This window comes from Saccopteryx leptura, chromosome 1, assembly GCF_036850995.1.
Source record: "Saccopteryx leptura isolate mSacLep1 chromosome 1, mSacLep1_pri_phased_curated, whole genome shotgun sequence".
NCBI classification, from domain to species: Eukaryota; Metazoa; Chordata; class Mammalia; order Chiroptera; family Emballonuridae; genus Saccopteryx; species Saccopteryx leptura.
The window spans coordinates 16,176,727-16,201,259 of NC_089503.1; the positions used below are offsets into that span (position 1 = coordinate 16,176,727).

Genomic DNA, 24,533 nt, shown 5'->3' on the forward strand with positions numbered 1-24,533 from the left:
CCTCCAACTTTTCAAAAATATTAATCCAAAATGGTCATCTACCCATAACACAGCTGTGCTGATGTTTTAAATCCTAGGTCCTTAGCTGAGGAACTGAACTGTCGCGCATGCTCCTCTCGCGGTGATCAGAAACTATGAATGACAATTCTGAATACCTTTAATAAATATTTAAAAATAAATAAAGTGCATAACATCTTTAATATAGCAAGCCCTGATGAGAGGCAAGTAGAAATAAAATAGTCCCTTGGTTGTGACGATGTTTGGGGTCCAGAAATATGAAAATCAGAAAAGTGAGCATTAGGAATAAAAAACATGAAATCAAAGTTTTAATGACAGTAAGGCAAATGTATAAGCAACTAGAGGAAAGATCAATATGAAACCTCCAGAGTAGCCAGATTCTAACGTCACAGGAGGGAGGTTTGGAAAAGTCAGTTTTCCTCCTAGCCAAAGTCCATGAAAGCCAGGTTATGAGGTGTAAATATATTTTTGTAGGTGAAATATAAAACTTGGAAGCATACAAAACAGGAGAATAGATTTTACTAAGATTTATCCAGCACCTAAGAAAAAACTACACTCACATTTGTTTAACAGAAGTTAGTCATCTTTTCTTTCTAGATTTAGTTCAACTAGACTTTGAGCTGACCTATCATGAAGTGTCCACCTCCCTCAAGATGTTCGAGTTTCCGTGAAGACATCTGTCTTTCTCTCCCTTGCACTTGGAAACTCAGTGGAAGGCATACAAATGACCCCCAAAACAAAATAAAGACTGGCCTGCAGGCACCCCAACTATGATTGGAGGTGGCTTCTGAATTGGCACTTCCTTTCTTAAAGGATTAGAGTGCTCACTTTCAGTAAGCTTCTGTGGGACACAGAAAAATTAAGCATCTCCTCCCAGCTTTAATAGGATCCTCTGTTGTCATGCTTGTCACTGTTCAGGCTTTACATATATTTTAGAGCAGTCATACGTTTCCAGCACAATTGAGAGAAAGCTATGGAGATTATCCATATAGTCCCTGCCTCTACACATGAATAACCGTCACACACCATTAACACCTCCCCCCAGAGGGGCACATCTGCTCTAAATGATAAAGCCACAATGAATGACACATCAGAATCACCCCAAACCCATAATTTACCTTTGGGCTCACTCACAGTAGTGTACGTTCTACGGGTCTGGATAAACGTGTGATGATATAGGTCCGTCGTTTTAAACACCTACAAGGTATTTTCACTGCCCTAAATATAGTGTCATTGTTATAGTCACAAAACATAAAATATAATTCCTTTCACACAATGTCCAATATTCAATACTTTCTACATAATATGTCTCGCACAATTTACTTTCAGATATCTGTGTCGGTTTTTAACGTGAGAATTATTAGCTCATACATACCAGTCAGGCTGTTATTTCATAAATGTCAGTTATTATACATGGCCAGTCCTAGAATTCATTAATGGAATCCTCATATGGATATTTTATGTTCCCAGAGTGAGAGGACACAATTTCATATATGCCATCTCCCTCTCCCTCCCCTTACCTCCTTATCATTCCTTGAAAAATTGTAAAAGTATAGAGACCAACGAGAGGACACCGCTTGCGTCTAGATCGGCCCAAACAGGAGCATAACGGTAGGGTGCACGAATTTGGTAGAAAAAACCGTGCGCGCGGCTGCGCTTTCCCACCCGGAGTCGTTACAGATGTGGGAAAAAATGCTTCCTGAAAGCAGTTTGTTTTTGAAGGGTATGGTGCTGGGAAGCCTTTTCTGTGCCTTGATCACTATGCTAGGACACATTAGGATTGGTTATGTAAATAAAATGTACCATGAACATCACCTGCAAGCTCCTAATAAAGAAGGCATCTTGAAAATTTCAGATGAACGCCTGGAGCTCAGTAAGAAGTTTCGGGTTTACTGTATCATCCTCGTAAAACCCAAAGATGTGCGTCTTTCGGCTGCAGTGAAGGAGACTTGGGCCAAACACTGTGACAAAGCAGAGTTCTTCAGTTCTGAAACTGTTCAAGTGTTTGAGTCGATTAACATGGGAACAAATGACATGTGGTTAATGATGAGAAAGGCTTACAAACACGCCTTTGATAAATATCAAGACCAGTACAGCTGGTTCTTCCTTGTACGCCCCACAACGTTTGCTATTATTGAAAACCTGAAGTATTTTTTGTTTAAAAAGGACCCATCACAACCTTTCTACCTAGGCAGCACTGTAAAATCTGGAGACCTGGAATATGTGAATGCGGAAGGAGGAATTGTCTTAAGTATAGAATCAGTGAAAAGACTTAACAGCCTTCTCAGTGTTTCTGAAAAGTGTCCTGAACAGAGAGAGATGATTTGGAAGATATCTGAAGATAAGCAGCTAGCAGTCTGCCTGAAATATGGTGGAGTGTTTGCAGAAAATGTAGAAGATTCTGAAGGAAAAGATGTATTTAATACCAAATCTGTTGGGCTTTTAATTCAAGAGGCATTGACTAATCAAACCAACCTGGTAGTAGAAGGATGTTGTTCAGATATGGCTGTTACTTTTAATGGACTGACTCCTAATCAGATGCATGTGATGATGTATGGGGTGTACCGACTTAGGGCATTTGGGCATCTTTTCAGTGATGCATTGGCTTTCTTACCTCCAAACGATTCTGACAATGACTGAGAAGTGAAACGAGAATATATATGTGATTACCATATAGTACATGTACTGTCATTATTTGCAATAACAACTATGTATCCAACTCAGCAGCATGTTTCTTTTTTTATTTTTCAGTTTGGTGACACTGGTTTAATCACACATTAAAATGTAGGATTACATTTTTAAATAGGGTGGGTTTTTCCCTTAAAACATACGTGAAAATTTCCAATATGTTAGAAGGAAATATTTTAAGAATAATTTTACAAATAAAGCATATATTCATAAATATACTTATGCTATTAATTCTAAATAATGAACATTTAAAATCTGTGGCACATTTTCTTTCTGATTGATTAAAATATTTAAATGTTTTTTTCACTTTCAAAGATATGCAAATGAATTGCTAGTTGTGAATTTGTGAATAAAGTAAATCTTTTAGCTGTGCTTCCATTACTTCTCATGTCGGTTTCTGTTCTAAGGTTCCACAAGTGACAGTGAGTTTGCTTCCTCAAAATACACAACCAAGTAACAAAGGAAATGGACCCAAGTAATGAAAAACTGGAAACTGAGATCCATCCTTGAGAGAATGAGTGACAATTACTTACAGAGTTTAAGTTTCCCTGGGAGCTAACCTAGGGGAGTCTTAGCATACACAATTGTATTGTAACTCTCTGTACTTCTCTGTGCAGATCCTGGAATTGGAGAAGTGACAACGAAGAATATAATGTCATTTAACAATGTTGTGTCCCAGTGAATCAAGCTCTCATCTGTGGTTTGGATAAAAAAAATATATCAGTTGAGTAAGAGGCAAGAGAAAGGAAATAGTTTAGTGCAGCTTCAACACTTACCTTTCTCTTTTAAAAAAACAGGTGATATCCAGCCGAGAGCTCATAGTTTTCACTCCTTCTGTTCTGATTTACCTTGACGATGAATCTTGCACATGAGTTTGCAACATCTAAATTGTGTTTCAAATGGATCCACTTGGCTTTACCATTACAGGTTCTTTGGGTAGGGGATATGCTCCGTAGATGGCCAACCCTTCCTAGAAAGTGGGAACTAGATTTTCCAAAAGGACTGGAATACCAGCAGAAAGTTTCTTCTACTCTTACCACTTCCTAGAATAAAAAGGAACTATCCCCACTATTCTGTGATAGAAACATCTCTAAAACTAGCTGTATTGCCCCAAAACATTGCCCTGTAGAGCACATGAATTAAAGAATTCTTTGTCCTCCATCAGATATTTATAGGTGTTTCATGAAAGTTCACAGATGCCCCACCTTAGGAGGGATGAGAACTCCACCCATCTCACCCAAACCGGACCAATTTGCTCATTAAATTACTTGGCTCACTTAATCCAGGAGCACAGCAAACCATGCGGTCATTTCGTCCCCTAAAAGGCTGTCAACAGGCAGATTCTGTCCTCAGAGTCCAAGTTTTCCCTAAGGGACACCTCCCATTTCTGTTACCAGGTGCTCTACCCATGCACCCTGCTCTAAGGAAAAACCACGCTTTCTAAGTCACATTGACTTTCTGAGGCATTGACTACTAAAAGCTACCAAAGTCTCTGTCTGTCCTTTAAGTCAAAACTTTTCTAATGGCAGTCAAAGCTCTGAGACCAGGTGAAGATTCAAACAGATGGGAAATAATAAAATTCTAGCTCCCTCATTTGTTTCTGTGGCTTTAGGCATATATCTTCTCCTAGCTTCCTATTCTAGAAAATGTGGTCATGAGGTATAATAATTATTACAAATAATAATAGCATTGATAAAATATAATATAAATAATTACAATGAAAAGTATTAACTAAAATTTCTATAATTTCTAAAACAATATGAAGTCAGTACATCAGTAGGTAAAAGGAGGGAGAAAGAATTACAAGAAAAATCTCTTTACACATTTTTATTTTTAAATTGATTTTTAAATATAAATTATATACAGTAAGATACACTATTTTTAAATGTATAGGAAGTGAGTTTTGTCAAATGTATAACATGCAACTACTATCACATGGTAGGAGTTTTTCAATTTTCTTCTACAAATCAAACAACCATATTTTAGCTTTTTTGTATTTTCTTCATGTTTATATATTTTTGCTTTCTCCTCTTTATTTGGTTTTATTTTTATTCTTAATACCCAATGTTTCTATTTATCACAATGCTTGTAGTTGCCATTTTCTCTTTTTCCATTTTCTTGATTAAATTTATTGGGGTGACGTTGGGTAATAGGATGATATAGGTTTCAAGTGTACAGTTCTATGATACATGATCTGTATATTGTATATGCCCACCACCCAAAGTCAAATCATCTTTAGTCACAATATGTTTGACCCCTTACCCGTTATTACCACCCCACCCCCTTCCCTCTGGTTACCACCATCCCGATGTCTGTGTGAGTTTTTGTTTGTTTTCACATTTGTTCATTTATTGCTTTCAGTTTTATATCCCTCATTTGGGTGAGATCATATGGTTCTTACCATTTTCTGTCCGACATTTCATTTAGTACGATATTCTCAAGGTCCAGCCATGTTGTGGCAAATGGCAGGATTTCATCTTTCCATTTGGTCTTAGTACACGCTTCTTCTGAGGAGAGGAGGGCAGTGTTCTCAGAGCCTCACCCCAGCACCTGCTGGTTCACTGGCAATCTTTGGAGTTCCATGATTTACAGGTACATCACCCCAACTTCAGCCTTCATCTTCAAAGGGCATTTTTCTTGTGTGCTTGTGCCTCTGTGTCCAGATTTCACGTTTTTATAAAAATATCTGTCACCTACCTGTGGTGGTGCAGTGGATAAAGTGTTGACCTAGAATGCTGAGGGCACCAGTTCGAAACCCTGGGCTTGCCAGGTCAAAGCACATATGGGAGTTAGTGCTTCCTGCTCCTCCCCCCTTCTCTCTCTCTCTCTCTAAAAATGAATAAAATCTAAAAATTAAATAAAATAAATCTGTGTAAGTAATCAAGGGAAATTCTTTTTTTAAAAAAAAAAATCAGTCATAATGGATTAGAGCTCACTCCAATGACTTTATCTTAATTTATGATGAATTCACAGCCAGTGGGGGTTAGGATTTCATCATTTTTGGGAGGGGATACAATTCAGCGCATAGAAAATCCAAGGACTGGAGAAATGCTGTGAGGGAAAAATATTACAGGATTGAATCTCTCCAAATTTCCTCCAAAAGATCTGCTGCTGCTGTTGCCCTCACTCTAGTAACACTCCACCTGTGGAAGCCCAGATTCTCGGCTTTCTGTCTATGCCCAGATTCAGCTAATGCTCCCAGGGGGAAGGAGCCACTGAATTCAACTTATGGAAGGACTTCCCTCTGGACTCTTATCCATGGAGTAAGCAGCTGAGATAAAGGACAACATTGTTTTCTTGCAGTCAGTTAAAATAATATTAGTTCAGTGTGATAAGTAGAGATGTTACATTAATAATGATAAGCTCTGATTGGCAGTTCCACTTATCTCTGATGACTACAAAAAGAATAATGAATTATTACTTAATTTGAATATATTAGATTCCTGATAAAAGATAAACACCAAAGAAGAGAGCTATTTGCTGCGAAGACAGGAGGACTTAGGTAGAAAAATAAGAAAAATTTTATGAGAGGAGAAACATCCAGCACTTCAGGTAAAGATAGAGATGATTCTATGAGAACTGCACCATCATTAAATTGTACAATTATGGACAGATATTGGACAACAACGAGAGCCAGGTCATGTAATTCTGTTTTATTCTATTGTGAATAAGCAAAGAGAAATTTTGGGAACGTAAAAAGACTGGGAAGCAGCTCTTGACAAGATGTATGTATTAGGTCAGATCAACAGTACCTCAGAGTTTTATCGCTGAGTTCAGTCATTGTCTAACACTCCTGGAATATCCTAATTCTCTGATCTGGAGGTACATCACACTAGTGGAGAATGCTATTTTCCCTCCTATTTTACCTGTTGAAATTTAAACCAATTCAAATATATTTGATACTAAAAGTCTTCCCTTTTATTCCCAGATAGACATCTGCCTCTATCTCCTATTTGCCTCTATTGCTGTGTTATTAAAAATATATTTAGTTGAATAACACAATCATAGATTATATATTATTCTTGTTGTATAATCTTATTATTCATACAGCCTCTACTTTTGTTATTAATATTTCATTTGCCTTTCATGTTACTTAGCAAGGTAAGCGTGGCCATTTGCCTTTTTCTTTCAATGTACAAAGTTTGACATGTGATAAAGAAAGTTTTTCCAAGTACAGTTAGGCTAAAATTACAGTGGGATTCTACTAGATAGCCTCTCTTTCTAGCATTCACCATCCACTCACATGAAACATCAAACCTTGATCATGTACATTGCATCCTGGAAAAGAGAAATCTTGAGCCCTCTTAGAAGGATGCCAATTGATGCTTAAATTTCCAAAATCAAGTTCTGTAAACTGCATAGTAAGACAAATATCAAAGCAGAAAAAAATACCAAAGTGAATAATAGTAAAGAAGAAGAGAAAAGAGTGGACAATGACTGAAGTTAGAGCAGGAGAGTGCTCACTCTCACTCTCACTGAGGAGAGTGAGAGTGAGCAGACTCTAGAAAAGAAGAGTCAGGAGGTGGGGCATAAAGCGGGGAAAAGAGCAAGAAATATATATTAGGGAATATAGCTTGACCCAAGATTTTATCACAGAATTCACTGTTTTTCTCCGTAACCCTCTGCACTATCATGAGCCCCAAAACCAGAATGGGGGTACAGTTGTGGGTCATGACCAAGGGTTTCCAACGGTCTTAAAAATCTAGGAGTGGGCCCTGGCCGGTTGGCTCAGTGGTAGAGCGTTGGCCTGGCATGCAGAATCCCAGGTTCGATTCCCGGCCAGGGCACACAGAAGAAGCACCCATCTGCTTCTCCACCCCTCCCCCTCTCCTTCCTCTCTGTCTCTTTCTTCCCCTCCCGCAGCCAAGGCTCCATTGGAGCAAAGATGGCCCGGGTGCTGGGGATGGCTCCTTGGCCTCTGCCCCAGGCGCTAGAGTGGCTCTGGTCGCCACAGAGCAAAGCCTGGAGGGGCAGAGCACCACCCCCTGGTGGGCAGAGCCTCGCCCCTGTTGGGCGTGCAGGGTGGATCCCGGTCGGGCGCATGCGGGAGTCTGTCTGACTGTCTCTCCCCGTTTCCAGCTTCAGAAAAATACAAAAAAAAAAAAAAATCTAGGAGTGGAGAAAACCCAAGTGTGGGGAAATTGCAGCCCTATCTTCTATTCTGTCCTAAATCTCTTAAAGTAAGGGGTTCTCACAAGACAGAAACTTTTCTCAAGCTGACCTCAATACTGTGTACAGTTTATTGGCCCCCCCTGTGAGCAGAGAAGCTTTTGAAAGTGCTGAAGCCAAGGAGGACTTAGGGAGCCTGGACCACTCTAACCCTTCATTGGTGGAAATGCACTCAGCAGCTCTGTTGTGTTGTAGAAACAAACTGAGTATAGATTCCACCAGATGTCTTATCTTGCATGACAAACCACCTTCATTCTGTGCCATGTTTTCCTCATGGCACTTTTCATTCCCTCATCCCTGAAGATATAAATCCAAGGATTGAGCAAGGGTGTTAGGATGGTGTAAAATATCGCCACCATCTTGTCAAAGAGGAAAGCAGATGGAGGTCGGGCATACACAAATATGCAGGGGACAAAGAACAAAACCACAACAGCAATGTGAGATCTGCAGGTGGAGAGGGCTTGCCGCTGCCCTTCGGTACTGTGGGTTCACAGCGAGAACAAGATGACGCCATAGGAGACAACAGCAAACAGAAGATTATGATGCAGATAAACCCACTGTTGGCCACCATTAAAAGGCCAAAGATGTGAGTGTCGGTGCAGGCCAGCTCTAGTAATGGGTTCAAGTCACACATGAAATGATCGATGACATTGGAACCACAGAAGAGCAGCTGGGAAGTAAAGAGAATTTGTATCATGGAATGCAGGAAGCCCGTGTCCAAGGCACTCCCATCAGAATGCCGCAGAGGCTTCATTCATGATAGAAGAGTAATGCAAGGGCTTGCAGATGGCTACATAGCGGTCAAAGGCTATGACTGTGAGGACAGTCATCTCCACCCCAGCAAAGAACTATTCAGCAAAGAGCTGGGTCATGCAGCCTTCGAAGGAGACAGTTTTCCTCTCATGGACAGAGTCCGCAATCATCTTTGGAGCAATGACGGTGGTAAGCAGGCATCCAGGAATGACAGAAAGGCCAAGAAGCAGTACATGGGGTGGCGAGGAGTGCTGGGCTGCTGCCGATGGTCACCACAATTAGCAATCTGCTCCCAACAGTTGCAGTGTAGTTGAACAAAAATATAACAAATACTACTTTCTAAAAATTTAGATTCTGTGAAAAGCCCAGGAGGATGAACTCAGTTATAAAGCTTTGGTTTTGCATGGTTCCCAAGGAAAAGCTAAATGCTACCACAGTGAGCATATAGAGTCTGTGAACATGAGAAAAGAAAAATTCACCTGGGACCAGTTGATGATACCATCATATCACAGTCATATACAAGTTGGTATATCTATATGCAAAGCTGATGGTGTGCTTCTGTTTTAATTGAAAACACAATATTAGAAATTTGCTAAGGGTGATAGTGAGAGGTCAGGCAGAATTCGAGAGGAGATAAATTATTAAATATGTTTAAAATAGCCAGAGCTTTAATATAGGAGAAAACAAGTAGTTACATATGGTAGGAATGAGACATAGCTTTTATCTTAACTGCCAGCTCCAATCATTTCATAGTTGTTTCCCAAATTGAATTGTTGAGGAAGATTCCAAAGCTACATTCAAATTCTGAGGATGACGACCATAACTGATTGTCCATGCTTGCCATTAGTCTGGAATGGGAGCAGGGACGGCTGCATGCCACCCTAATCAGGAGAATGCCTTATTTACAAAGAGAAGAAGAAATAACCCAGAGATTAAGAACTTGAAAATCATAGCTACTTTCCTAATTTTTTTAAAAAAAAAATTTTAACTGAATTAGGACTTTAAGAGAAATTAAGTCATTTCCTATAAAAAAAAGAAAGATCTATGGAAAAGTGCCTATATCTATACTAAAACATAACCAGTATGCATGTATTGAGTTGGGTTCTTTCTTCATTCATCATTTAAAATAAGAACAGATGTTTATAAAAAGTAATACCTACCTAAGAGTATTGTCATAATGACTGTTAATATCACATAATATTGTAATAAGCACATGTGGTGTTAGATGGGTCCTAGACCTATCTGGGGGACCACTGTTATATAATGTCTCACCACTATGCTGTACACGTGAAACTAAAATAATATTGAATGTCAACTGTAATTTAAAATTTTTATTTCAAAAATAAAAGCAAAAGAGAAAAAAAATTTCTAAAGAACATCAAGTCTAGATTAGTAGAGCACTGGTTCAAATCCAGGTTCTTCTACTTAGTTATATTATATTAGAAAAGTTCTTTAAAATTCTAAAAGATACAAATTCTACTTCTCTAACTGGATATAGTAACAATGCCAAAGTTCTTATGAGAATCAGATAAGGCAATACATATGAGAAGCATTTATGCAGTTAGAAGCACAAAAGAAACATTACAATAAATAGTGAGAACAAACCCCGGAGACATTGACACAAAGCAGAAATGACAATGAATTTTACTCTTAATTCCTGCTTTACGATGACCGAGGCTATTAAGTATTTTAATGTATTCTTTTGTTTCTTCACAAATACAAAATACTTTTTGATCACAGGAAAAATGTGATATTATTTAAATGTGCAACACTTTCATTTTTTAAAATTCTTTTATTGTGTTTACATAGGTTCTAGTGTTGCCTGGAATGCATCCCCCTCCCCTGTATTCCCCTCAACATCCTCTTTGTCCCCCTTCCAATAGCGCCCTCCCCCCTTCCCTTCAGCTTTATCCCATCCCATTATCCCCTTTCCTTCTGTCCTCTTTTCCTCTGGTCCCTTTGATCCCTCCTCTGTCTCAGTTCCGTTCCTCAGTTCACATTGTTCATTGGACTCCTCAAATGACTGAGGTCATATGATATTTTTCTTTTTCTGCCTGGCTTATTTCACTCAAAATAATAGTTTTCAGGTCCATCCATTTTATCGCAAAAGGTAAGGTTTGCTTCCTTTTCATGGCCGCATAGTATTCTATTGTATATATGTACCACTGCTTTTTAATGAACACATCCATTGACAGACACTTGGGCTGTTTCCAGATCTTCGCTATTGTTAACAATGCTGATATAAACCTGGGGGTACATTTCTCCTTTTAAAACAGTGCTATGCTCAGTGGATAAAGTGTCAACCTGGAAATGCTGAGGTTGCCGGTTCAAAACCCTGGGCTTGCCTGGTCAAGGCACATATGGGAGTTGATTATTTCTGCTCCTCCCCCCTTCTCTCTCTCTCTCTCTCTCTCTCTCTCTCTCTCTCTCTCTTTCTCCTCTCTATAATGAATAAATAAAATCTTTGAAAAAAAAGAAAAAAAACTGGTACTATGGTGTTTCCTAAAAGTGGGATAACTGGGTCAAAAGGCAGTTCGATTTTTTATTTTTTGAGGAATCTTCATATTGTTTTCCACAGTGGCTGCACCAGTCTGCATTCCCACCAGCAGTGCACCAGCATTCCCTTTTCTCCACCACCTCGCCAGCACTTACTCTGTGGTGTTTTGTTGATGAGCGCCATTCTGACTGTTGTGAGGTGTTATCTCATCGTGGTTTTAATTTGTATTTCTCTAATGATAAGAGATGTTGAGCATTTTTTATATGCCTATTGGCCATCAGGACGTCCTCTTTGGAGAAGTGTCTATTCATTTCTTGGGCCCATTTTTTATTGGATTGTTTATATTCCTGGTACTCAGTTTTATAAGTTTTTTATAAGTTTTAGTTATTAAGCCCTTATCAGACGTATTGTCAAATATTTTCTCCCATTGTGTCGTTTGTCTTTTTATTCAGTTCATATTGTCTTTAGCTGTGCAAAAGCTTTCACTTTAATATAGCCCCATTAGTTTATACTGTCTTTTATTTCACCTGTCCTTGAAGATAAATCAGCAAATATATTGCTGCAAGAGATGTCGGAGAGCTTACTGCCTGTTTTCTTCTGAGATGCTTATGGTTCCACTGCTTACATTTAAGTCTTTTATCCTTTTTGAGTTTATTTTTGTGAATGATGTAAGTTGGTGGTCTAGTTTCATTTTTTGCAGGTAGCTGTCCAATTTTCCCAACACTATTTGTTGAAGAGGCTGTCTTTACTCCATTGTATGCTCTTACCTCCTTTGTCAAATATCAGTTGTCCATGAAGGTATGGGTTTATTTCTGGGTTCTCCGTTCTGTTCCATTGATTTATATGCCTGTTCTTATGCCAGTACCAAGCTGTTTTGAATACAATGGCCTTGAAGTATAACTTGATACCAGGAAGTGTGACGCTTCCCACTTTATTGTTCCTTTTCAATATTACTGAGGCAATTCATGTTCTTTTTTGGTTCCATATAAATTTTGGGGATATGTGTTCTATATCTTTGAAGTATGTCATTGATATTTTCATTGGTATTGCATTGAATTTATAAATTGCTTTGGTTAATATAGACATTTTAATAATGTTTATTCTTCCTAACCATGAGCACGGTATATGGTTCCACTTGTATATATCTTCCTTGATTTCTTTTATCAATGTTTTATAATTTTCCGAGTACAAGTCTTTCATCTCCTTGGTTAAATTTACTCCTAGGTACTTTATGTTATGGTTGCATTAGTGAAAGGGATTCTTTCCTTAATTTCTCTTTCTGACATTTCATTGTTGGTGTATAAAAATGCCTCTGACTTCTGAGTATTAATTTTGTATCCTGCCACCTTGCTGAATTCATTTTTCAGGTCCAGTAGTCTTTTGACTGAGACTTTAGGGTTTTCTATATACAATATCATATCATCTGCAAATAATGATAGTTTCACTACTTCTTTTCCAACTTGAATGCCTTTTATTTCTTCTTGTTGTCTAATTGCTGTGGCTAGGACTTTCAGGACTATGTTGAATAAGTGTGGTAAAAGGGGGCACCCCTGCCTTGTTCCTCATCTTAAGGAATTGCTTTTAACTTTTGCCCTTTGAGTATGATGTTGGCTATAGGTTTGTCATTGATGGGCTTTATCATGTTGAGGTATGTTCCCTGTATTCCCACATTGCTGAGAGTTTTGTTCATGAGTGGATGCTGGATTTTATCAAACGCTTTTTGTGCATCAATTGAAATTATCGTTTGGTTTTTCTCCTTTTTTATTTCTTTCTTTCTTTTTATTTTTTATTTTTTTACATAGATCGAGAGAGAGTCAGAGAGAGGGATAGATAGGGTCAGACAGACAGGAAGGGAGAGAGATGAGAAGCATCAATCATCAGTTTTTTGTTGTGACAACTTAGTTGTTCATTGATTGCTTTCTCATATATGCCTTGACCGTGGGCCTTCAGCAGACCGAGTAAACTCTTGCTCAAGCCAGCGACCTTGGGTCCAAGCTGGTGAGCTTTGCTCAAACGAGATGAGCCCGCGCTCAATCTGGAGACCTTGGAGTCTTTAACGTGGATTCTCTGCATCCCAGTCAGATGCACTATTTACTGCACCACTGCCTGATCCAGCTTCTCCTTCCTTTTGTTTATGTGAGAAATCACATTGATTGATTTGTGAATATTGTACCAGCCTTGCCCTCCCAGAATAAATCCCACTCGATCATGTTGTATCACTTTTTTTTTCATATATTGCTGGATCCGGTTGGCTAATATTTTGTTGAGGATTTTAGCATCTAGATTCATCAAGGATATTGGCCTATACGTTTCTTTCTTTGTGTTGTCTTTACCTGGTTTTGGAATCAGAATTATGCTCATCTCATAAAAGGAGCTTGGAAGTATTCCTTCCTCTTGAATTTTTTGAAATATTTTGAGAAGAATAGGAATTAGTTCTTATTTGAATATTTGGTAGAATTCATTTGTGAAGCCATTGGGCCCCTGGCTTTTGTTTATTGAGAGTTTTTTTAATAACTGTTTTGATATCATTTGTAGTAATAGGTCTGTTTAGGTTTTCTGATTCTTCCTGATTGATATTTAAAATACTTTATGTTTCAAGGAATTTTTCCATTTCCTCTAGGTTGTCTAATTTTTTGGCATACAGTTCTTCATACTATTTTCTTACAATTCTTTGTATTTCTCTTGGGTCAGTTGTTATTTCCCCACTCTCATTTCTATCTTTATTTATTTGAGTCCTCTCTCTTTTTTTCTTGGTTAGTCTGGTTAAAGGTTCGTTGATCTTGTTTACCTTTTCAAAGAACCAGCTCCGTGTTTTCCTGATCCTCTGTATTGCTTCTTTAACCTCTATGTCATTTATTTCCACTCTGATCTTAATTATTTTCTTCCTTCTACTAGCTCTGGGCTTTACTTGCTATTTTTGTTCTAGTTCTTTTAGATGCAAGTTTAAGTTGTATGACCTTTTTCTAGCTTCTTAAAGTATGCCAGTAACGCTATAAACTTCCTCTCAGTACTGCCTTTGCTGTGTCCCATAAATTTTGAGTTGTTCTATGCTCATTATCATTCGTTTCTGGAATCTTTTTATTTCTTCGTTGATTTCATTGTTAACCCATTTGTTATTTAATAACATGCTATTTATTTTGCAAATGTTTAGTATTTTTCAGTTTTTCTGTTGTGGTTGATTTCTAATTTCATGCTATTGTGATCAGAGAAAATGCTTGATATGATTTCAATCTTCTTAAACTTGTTGAAACCACTTTTGTGCCCTGACATGTGGTCTATCCTAGGGAATGTTTTCATGAGCACTTGAAAAGAATGTATATTCTCCTTCTTTAGGGTGAAAGGATCTGAAGAAATCTACTAAATCGAGTTGGTCTAGTGTGTCCTTTATGTCTGCTGTTTCTTTGTTAATTTTCCTTCTTGAAGATCTATCTAGTGATGTTAGAGGGGTATTGAAATTCCCTACTATTATAGTATTGGTGTTGATTTTGCTCTTTTTATCCATCAAAGTCTCATTTATATATTTAGGTGCTCCTACGTTAGGTGCATAGACATTTATAATGGTTATAACTTCCTGTTGGATTGCTCCCTTTATCATTATGTAGTAACCTTCTTTATCTATTACAATAGCCTTTGTTTTAAAAGTCCATTTTGTCTGATATAAGTATTGCTACCCCAACTTTTTTTTTATTTCTATTTGCATGAAATATTTTTTCCATCCTTTTACCTTCAATCTATGTGCATCTTTTGTTTTAAGGTGTGTCTCTTGTAGACAGCATATGTATGGGTCCTGTTTTCTTATCCACGCAGCTACCTTATCTCTTTTGATTGGATCATTTAATTCATTGACATTTAAGGTTATTATTGATATATAGTTGTTTACTGCCATTTTATTCTTTAAAGCTGTATTCCCTTTTTGCTATATTCTTTTCCCTCTTTGATTTGTTTACAACAGGTAACTTAACGTTTCTTGTAGCATTGGTATGGATATAATAAATTCCTTGAGTTGCTTTTTCTTGTCTGGGAAGCTTTTTATATCTCCTTCAATTTTAAATGATAACCTTGCTGGATAAAGTAGTCTTGGTTGTAGGCTCTTGTTCTGCATTACTTTGAATATTTCTTGCCTTTCCCTTCTGCCCTCAAGTGTTTCTGTTGAGAAGTCTGATGACATCCTTATGGGGGCTCCTTTGTAGGTGATAGCATTTTTTTCTCTAGCAGCTTTTAATATTTTCTCTTTATCACTTAGCTTTGGTATTTTAATTATGATGTGACTTGGTGTAGATTTCTTTGGGTTTCTCTTTAATGAAATTCTCTGTGCTTCTTGAACTTGTGTGATTTTTTTCTGCATCAATTTAGAGACATTTTCAGCTATGATTTGATTGAACAAAGTCTCTATCCCTTGTTTTCTCTTTTTCTTCAGGAACCCTTATGATATGGATGTTATTTCTCCTCATGTTGTCACAGAGCTCTCTTAGAGTTTCCTCAGACTTTTTAAGTCTCTTTACCTTTTGGTGCTCTGCTTCTGTACCTTTGTTTATCTTGTCCTCTAACTTGCTGGTTCAATCCTCAGCTTCATCCATCCTGCTTTTAATTCTTTCCATTGTGGTCTTCATTTCTGATACTATATTTGTCATTTCTGACTGATTCTTTTTATTATTTCAATGTCTTTTTTATACTTGCTATCTCTTTATTTAGTTGTTTGCTATAATCATCTATTGTTGTTCTAATATCTTTGAGCATCCTAACAATCAGTATATTAAACTCTGAATCTGGTAATTTGGTTATATCTGAGTCATTCAAGACCTTTTCTGAGCATTTCCCTTGATTCAGTTGGGTTGCATTTCTCTGCCTTCCCATTTTGTCTGTGTACAAGAAGGGTGTGGCCATTGTAGTACAATGGGTGTGGCCTCTGTGTTCCCTAGGTATGGTCTGTCTGCAGGCTCATGACCCCCTCTATCGATGCCTTGGGAGTTTAGGCATTTGGGTATGGGTGTTTCCAGCACCAGCCAGCTTTAGCTATCACTTTGGTTTCCACCTCTGCTCGACAGGAGGGGCTATGTTCACATACTCTGGTCTACAAGCCTCGGCTTACACCCTACCACCACTGGTGGGGCTCTGTGCCATACACAGGGCCACAAGCCACAGCATTGAAGGCAGTGGTGAGCACCTTTGCTCAGCTGTGGTCTCCACCTATTCCCAGGCTTTTGCCCTGCCCCATGGGCGAAGTTGCACTCAACCAGCCAGGGCTGCTTGCCTGTGCTCAGCCATGGGTCTCTGCAGATCCCAGGCTTTCATTTTTCCTCTGCAGGTGGAATTAGAGGCAGGCCCGTAGCTGACTGCACTGGTTTTGTGTGCCCCTTCAACCCTGCCGGGTGAGACTGAGCTCACACCCAGCCTTAGTCTTGGCCTGTTCAGGTTCAGCCACACTGATGGGACTGTGCTTCCATGTCCCATCCCCACCTTCCCTCTGGCTACCCCGTAGCAGTATGGTTGGGGCACTGCACCTCAGACCCTAACACTCAATACTGTATTTCTTAAGCAACTCTGCTCTGAATGCTGCAGAAGAGCCTGTTTGGCTGGTGTCTTGCATATCTTTGCTGATATTGCTGGTTCCAGGGGAAATATTCACTTCAGATTTGGCGAGTGGCTCAACCCAGGGGTTAGGTGGCTGGCCCTCAAAGTGTTTCTGCCTGTGCCTCCTAGATTACTCTCTCTTCCTGCTATTCCAGTTCTCTCATCTCTCCTCAGCCCCTGGAGCCCCGGGTGAGTAGTTTAAAAGAGGTTTTCTGCATAGTCCCTTTAAGAAGAATTCTGGGTCTGAGAAATCTGTCTCTTTCTCACAAACAGTATCCTTGTTTTGCAACTACATACTGTCCATACGCTTCTTCTAGGCTCTGTGGCTGTAGGCTGGGGCTTTGTTCCTGGGGCCCAGGGCCTTCCCCTCTCTGCTAAACTCACTTCCCGTCATGCGAGTCCCTCTGGGCTGCCGTTCGCTCCTGGAAGCTGGGCAGCCCTCTCTACATTTCCGCTTTTCCTACCAGTCTCTGTGTGGCTTCTTCGGTATTCTTAGGTTAAAGAGTCCTATTAGTTTAATCCAAAATTGGTTTTTCCAGATGATGGTTCTTAAAATTAAGTTCAAACCACCAGTCTTATAGAAAGATGGAATATTTTAAAGATGTCACTCAAGTCTTTTAGTTTACATTGTTTTAGTGAGAAATCTACTGTAACTTTTATTTTTATGTCTCTGTACATAGTATCTTTTCTCTTTAGCTGCTTTTAACATTTTCTCTTTGTCACTGCTTTTGACCAATTTATTATAATGCATTTTTACTGTAATTTTCTCCATTTTTTTGTGTTTGTGGTTTATTAGATTCTTGGGTCTATGTATTTACAGTTTTTATTAAATTTGGTGGAAAATTGGCCATTACTCCTTTAAGTGTTTTTTCTGTCCTTTCTCTCATTCATTCTATTCTTTGATGATTTCAAAATCAGGTAGCCACACAACCTTCTCCCTGCCTAGGTTAGGGCATCCTGGTTCGTGATCATTTCTGTAGTTCTCTAACCCTTTGATTAATTTGACCCTCATGCTATATTCCCACAAAAAGTCACTCAAGCCAAATTATAAACCAGTTGTAGCTTCAAGTTTCACCTCATCCTAGAGGATTTTGTAGATTTGCTTGTCTTCAGAAAACATTAATGGATTGTGTGAATTTTTAACCAAATTGTGTTTTATCCTGTTAATACTACTTTGGGACCATACCAACTACTCTCACATTAAATTCAGAGTGATCAGAGTCTAATGTAGATAATTTTGGTTTACTCTTTGCAATGATAACACTCTTTTTGCAATATACCCACTCTTGTCCCACACTCAGACCACACAGTTTTATTGGTGTGTGTACCTAGGCTCCCAACGTAAATGTGTGATCTGGGCTTAGAAAATCAGAGAATTCCTTTTTTTTTTTTAACAATGCTTCAGGGAGGTGTACTGATCCATGTCCATGTCAAATGCAATCTCAATACACTTGTTGGTTTTCTGGGTTAAAGAAAAAGTCCACCTTTCCTGATGAAGTTAATAAGCATGTATTTTTATACTGCAGGCCAGCCTAGGTCCCAGGGTACATTTAGGACACAAGACATTGGTGTTATGCCCTAACCCAGTTCTACTTATTCAAACCCTATTACTCTAGCTTCTGATTGGATCCTCTCCTTCTGACTCATGGGATGTTGAAAGGAGAAGGGTAAGAAATTTCTGCACTGTCCCGTGGAACTATGGCCCATTGGCATCTGCTGGGGTACTACATAACCCCTTAGCTATCTAGCTAGTTGAACAGACTGGTGCCCCAATGACATCAACACAAATTATCCCCATCATCTGTTGATACCTAGTGATGACTCTCTCCAGGAGCCGGAGGGGCTTTTGTACAAGAAGGCTCACACCTGGAGGCTGAAGTTCTGTGAATCTGAAAATGGCTCTACTTCCCACTGATGCCAAAAGGAATTTTATAAGAGCTGTTTTAGATCATTTATGAAGTCACTTTTTATTTCTTTTTTTCCCTGATCCAATTAACAATTGATTTTCAGACTTTTTTCCCTTCCCTTTATTCCTAGGTTTGCTGTGATCCTTCTCCCTTTCCTCATTACTCCTTCCTGAAGTCAACCTCTACTCAACCCACTTTGAAGTTTTCTCTGTTCACAGATAAAGTCAAATTGTAGATCTGTGATAGCACACTGGGTCAGGTGTCAACTTGGAATGCTGAGGTCACCAGTTCAAAGCCTGGGCTAGCCTTACACTGTCAAGAAACATACGAGCCTGGCCAGACAGTGGCGCAGTAAATACAGCATCAAACTGGGACACAGAAGACCCAGGTTTGAAATCCCGAGGTCACCAGCTTGAGCGCGGGCTCATCTGGTTTCAGCAAGGCTCACCAGCTTGAGCCCAAGGTCGCTGGCTTGAACAAGGTGTCACTCTGTATGTTATAGTCCCGTGGTCAAAGCACATGTAGATATAAGAAAGCAATCAATAAACGACTAAGGTGCCTCAACGATGAATTGATGCTTCTCATCTGTCTTTCCTCCTGTCTGTCTCTGTTGGTCCCTTTCTCTGTCACAGAAAATAAATTAAACAAAAAGAAACATACTAGAGGCAACTCTGAGTTGATGCTTCCTACTCCTCCACCATCTTTTTCTCTCTCACTCCTCTCTCTAAAATCAATAAATAAAATCTTTCTTTTTAATTAGTTAATGGGCACATAACACAATCAACAGTTCAAATGCACAAATGTTTACCTGAAACCTATGTACTCTTATTGGTCAATGTCACCACATTAAATTTAAATTCTAAATTAAAAACAAAGAAAAAAATTGTATAAACTTTTGTCCATAAAATTTGTCTTTTATGTGAGTATGAACAAATGTTTCTGAAATTGGAATAATGAGCAATCTCTTTCTAAATGAACATAAGTTCTAAGTCCAGCATCAACAAAGAATATTTTTGAATTAATTATTTCTTATGCAACAAGATACTAAAGCTAAATTTTGACTGGACACAACACATGTGAAGTTACAAAGTTTATCCAAATCACTGTATGCCCATCTCCAAAACAAAGAAAATGACAAACACAAGCATCCCTCAACAATATAAAGGATATAAACCTAGACAGAGTGTAAAGCGGGAGAGTGGCTTGTGAGAACAGCTTTGGGGAAATCGCTGTGGAGATATGCCAGTCCCTCACCCCAAACGTTACGCGTGTGTGCATGAGAGGGGGGTGGAGATGGAAAGGTATTTCAGAGTGCTATTCTGAGAAATTAGTAAACACTCCATATTTCTGGGCCCAAGAGACTGAAAATCTTAGCAAGAAGGATGGGCTGACTGACAGGTGGAGGCAGATGAGGATGGCTGGTTGACATCAGCCTACGTCAACAGTGTTTCTAAATTAATAGCATTTGTCAGGGCAGAGGTGCATGGATGTCTCCCTCTGGACTGACACAGAGGAGCCATAAGAATGTCTTTTCAGAACAAACACATTAATAGGGCCACTTGGAATTCCCATTACAAATTTTTGAAGGTGACCACTGACTTTGTAAAGATTAAAAAAGTCAATCATAATCATAATAGACATTTTCCTCCTTTGTCAAGGGTACTACATTAGGAGGGCAACCAAAAGTCTCCAAAAGGAAGGGAAATAAAAAGCTTTCAACATCTACCAGCCCAGAGACAGTTAGCCATTTGTTAAGATACCAGGTCAAGTAAGACCTTTTATCCCCTGACAGCTTCTCCCACCTTCTCTAATTGAGCCCTTACCTGAAATCTAAAGGAATCGAGCCCTGACCTGTGCTGGCGCAGTGGATAAGGCATGGAACTGGAATGCTGAGGTTTCCAGTTCAAATTCTTGGGCTTGCCAGTCAAGGCCCATACAAGAAGCAACGAGTTGATGCTTTTCACTACTACCCACCCGCCTCTCTTTTCTCCAAATAAAATGTAAGGGAATCTTTGCTCTGAATTATCTCATAAGAAGAAAATTCCTGAAGTTTTCTGGGTTTTTATTTAGGTGCTGATAAACACTTTCTCACACTATATTAAGTTTGAAGGATGACAAGAGATAAGATTAAAAGTCTTATTTTGAATAAGTCTTGGTTCCTTAACAGCCAAATCGCTTAAATATAATCTTCACAGGACCAGATTCAAAAGCTTCCGAAACGAAACGGTTAGACATAAAATTAGGAAACACCATTCACTTGGAAGAAGTATGAAATTAAACTGACACTTATAAGCATAATATTGAGAGCTCTGACAAATGACCTGTCTGGGACTCATATTTATTCCACCATCACTATCTAAACCACAACTATCAGGAATCTTCGGAGAAATAGACATTTTGTCTCCAGTTGATGGAAATGCTTCATAGATTTGTGAGTTCACTGTGTTCCTTTCTCATTAGCCCATGTGACTAAGAGTAAGGCTTTGTGATGGCAATTGGATGGGAATTACAAACTCAGGGGCTGAAACGACATGACAGCACTTGATTATGAGATTATGAGGTTTATGTGGAAGTCGTGGTAAGTGTGAATTAGACATATAAGTTCTCTTCAAAAATAAAAATACACAATTCAAAACACTGTCATATAAAAGACCAACATTGAAAAGTATTAGAACTAAATTTAATCCCAGATTCTTCCCCAAAAATCTGAATTTTAGTTGTGAATGCTACAGAAGCCAAAATTAATTAATTAATTAATTAATAAAAGGAAACACTTCTATCCTGATAACCAAATACACATCACAGCTAAGGAAGATTAATGATAGAGGAACATCCTGTGGCTTCATTTTCCTGCAAAGGTTTATTTACCCAAAAGTGATGTTCAAGAAGTAAGGAAAATAAAGCCTCTTCTCTCCCATGCTTACAAAATTTCCACTTTCCTTTCTCTTTCCCCATCACGCATAGTTCTCTGTCCTCCCTTATTACCTGTACTCTTCCTTCTGTATATTCTTGCCTCAAACTCTCTTCCTGCCTATGCCTATCCTTTGTGAAGAGCAGTGGGAGGACCCCAAAGAGCAACTGACTGGCTAATATTACTGATTTCATTCAGCCATTATACACATCCCTCCCTTGCCACTCACAGACTTAATTTTGAGAGGTTTCCCAGTGGCAGGGCAGGTTTTCACTGATGTTTCAGCTTAATGAACTTAGAAGACTGAAGAAGAGTATATATGCCCCTAGTGAAGTAGGCTCAGGTCCAGATTTCTAGAGTTGCACTTTCTCAGAACATCTCTAATCTTAAGGTTGTCAAGACAGCAACCTTCATTCTCTAAGAGTTCAGATTTTATGAAGTTAGCTCTTTACTTTTTAAATGAGAGGAGGGGAGACAAAGCCAGACTCCCACATGCGCCACCACCGGGATCCACCCAGAAAGTCCCCTACAGGGTGATGCTCTTTTTAGCACCTGAGGTGAGACTCAATGGAGCCATCCTCAGTACTAGGGGCGGCAGGGGCCAACTTGCTAGAACCAATGGAGCCATGGCTGCGAGAGGGGGAGTGAGAGAGAAGGGAGAAGAGTTGGCGAAGCAGTAGGTCACTTTCACTGTGTGCCCTGACCAGAAAATGAACCTGGGACAACCACATTCCAGGCCAATGCTGTACCACTGAGCCAACTGGCCAGGGCCTGGATTAGTTCTTATGACCACATTCATAAGGAAAAGCATGAAACCTAGAATAAAAAATTGGTGCATACACACTTATTCTGTCAATAGTCAATACTTTTATTTCTGAATAAAACATTGTATAGGAAGCAAAATTTCCTAGTGTGTATGGGCAGATGTTGGTAGAATTCAAGTAAGGATCATCATAGGTTGTTCAAAATGGTCGTGGGCTTTAAATAGAAACCATAATCTAATACAGCCCTCTCAGATTTCTTGTTTGTTTCCCTATAAGAATATTATTCCTTTCTTGACCATGAAACAAAATAAGCTATTAGGATATATACATTAGAACTTACACATATAATTTACCAATTGAAGTCATTCTTTGTTACACCATAACTTTTTCATGGCATTTTTTACCTCTGCATTTCTCAGTGTATAGATTAGAGGGTTGAGCAAGGGTGTCCCGATGGTATAAAACACAGCCACCATCTTGTCCAAGGGATACGTGGTTGGTGGACGTGTATATATGAATATACACGGGCCAAAAAATAAGACAATTACAATAAAGTGGGAGGTACATGTGGAAAGGGCTTTTCGCCTTCCTTCTGCACTGTGGTTTCTCAGTGAATACAGGATAACTACATAGGAGGCAAGCAGGATTATAAAACTCACTTTGCAAATGAAACCACTATTAAAAACAATGAGCAAATTTATCACATAAGTGTCCATGCAGGCAAGTTTCAACAAGGGCTGCAAGTCACAAAAATAGTGGTCAATCACATTGGGGCCACAGAAGGGCAATTGCAAAGCTAGGAAAATCTGTGCTGAAGAGTGGATACAAGAGCCCACCCAGGCCAGAACCACCAACACACCACAGACTCTCTGGCTCATGATGATGGTGTATCGCAAGGGCTTACAAATGGCAACATAGCGATCAAAGGCCATGAGGATGAGCACAAAGGTCTCCATGCACCCAAAGAAATGGGCTGCAAACACCTGAGTCATGCACTCATTGTAGGAAATGGTCTTCTTCTGAGAAAGGGCATCCACAATCAATCTGGGGGCTGTGGTGGTAGAGAAGCAGGCATCAGCAAAGGACAGATAGAAAAGGAAGAAGTACATGGGACTCCCCAGGGTCCTGCTTATTTTAATCGTCGCTACAATGAGAAAGTTCCCCGACAGTGTCACAAGGTAAAGAATCAAGAAGATTCCAAATATTGCTTTCTGCTTTCCTGCATCCTGTGTCAACCCAAACAGAATGAATTCAATCACACTGTTATTCATCGCCATACTAGTGGCCATAGGTAAGATGCATTTGGCAAAGGTTTAATCTGCAGAGAGAAAAAAAGAAGAGCCATTCTGAGATCAGCAACTGAACTCTACATTCCTTATTTCTGCTCCATCCTGTTACCTCCAACTGCCTTTCATCCACTGTGAATCTCTGTACACTTGCAAATATGCAAGCCCCTCCCAGATCCATCTGTTGTTCAGAAACTCACTGCATTAGACCAAAAGCTTTTACATTCAAAGAACAAAAAAAAAAATAAACGTCCTAGCCTGACCAGGCCGTGGAGCAATGGATAGAGCATCGGATTGAAACGTAAAGGACCCAAGTTCAAATCCCCTAGGTCTCCTGCATGAGCGTGGGCTCATCTAGCTTAGCACACTGTTCCAGGCCTGAGTGTGGGATCACAGACATGACCTGAAAGTTGCTCGCTTGAGCCCATGGTCACTGGCTTGAGCCTAAGGTTGCCGGCTTGAACAAGGGGTCCCTCGCTCTGCTGTAGCCCCACAGGCCAATGCACATATGAGAAAGCAATCAATGAACAACAAAAGAGCCACAACAAGAATATTGCTTCTCATCTCTGTCCCTTCCTGTCTGTCTGTCACTATCTGTTCCTCTCTCTCTCTTGCTGTCTCTGTAAAAAATATAAATAAACAAACAAACAAATAAATAAATAAACGTCCTTTTAAAAGTTTGATTCATACCAAGACTGAAAACTGCAGAACTTGTACTTTCCTTGGGCAAGTGACTTAACCTCTTTGAACTTCAGCCTCCTGTGAAAAATGAAGAACAAATACTGGCCCTACCATATTCCGATTGTTTCTAAGAATTATAAAAAGATTTATACTCATACATAAACACACACATACACACGTATAGTTCATGGATGATGCATCTTTTCTGTGAGCTTCTAAATCTGAACAGCATTAGGCCAATATAATTAAGCACTGATATTGTTAGAGAATCCCTCTGAAAAAAATATT

The 24,533-nt window shown here is 39.1% G+C and overlaps 2 protein-coding genes and 1 pseudogene across 2 annotated transcripts; 1 reads left to right on the plus strand and 2 right to left on the minus strand.

Moving 5' to 3' along the window:
• Positions 1 to 1,710: 1,710 nt before the first annotated feature.
• On the plus strand, positions 1,711 to 2,658 carry LOC136388671 (C1GALT1-specific chaperone 1-like). The gene has a single exon (XM_066360493.1). It carries the CDS (start codon positions 1,711 to 1,713, stop codon positions 2,656 to 2,658), a length of 948 nt encoding a protein of 315 aa, XP_066216590.1.
• Positions 2,659 to 8,102: 5,444 nt separating this feature from the next.
• Positions 8,103 to 9,033, minus strand: LOC136388672 (olfactory receptor 4C15-like; annotated as a pseudogene).
• A 13,607-nt stretch (positions 9,034 to 22,640) lies between these two features.
• On the minus strand, positions 22,641 to 23,555 carry LOC136387943 (olfactory receptor 4C11-like). The gene has a single exon (XM_066360046.1). It carries the CDS (start codon positions 23,553 to 23,555, stop codon positions 22,641 to 22,643), a length of 915 nt encoding a protein of 304 aa, XP_066216143.1.
• Between the last annotated feature and the right edge of the window lie 978 nt (positions 23,556 to 24,533).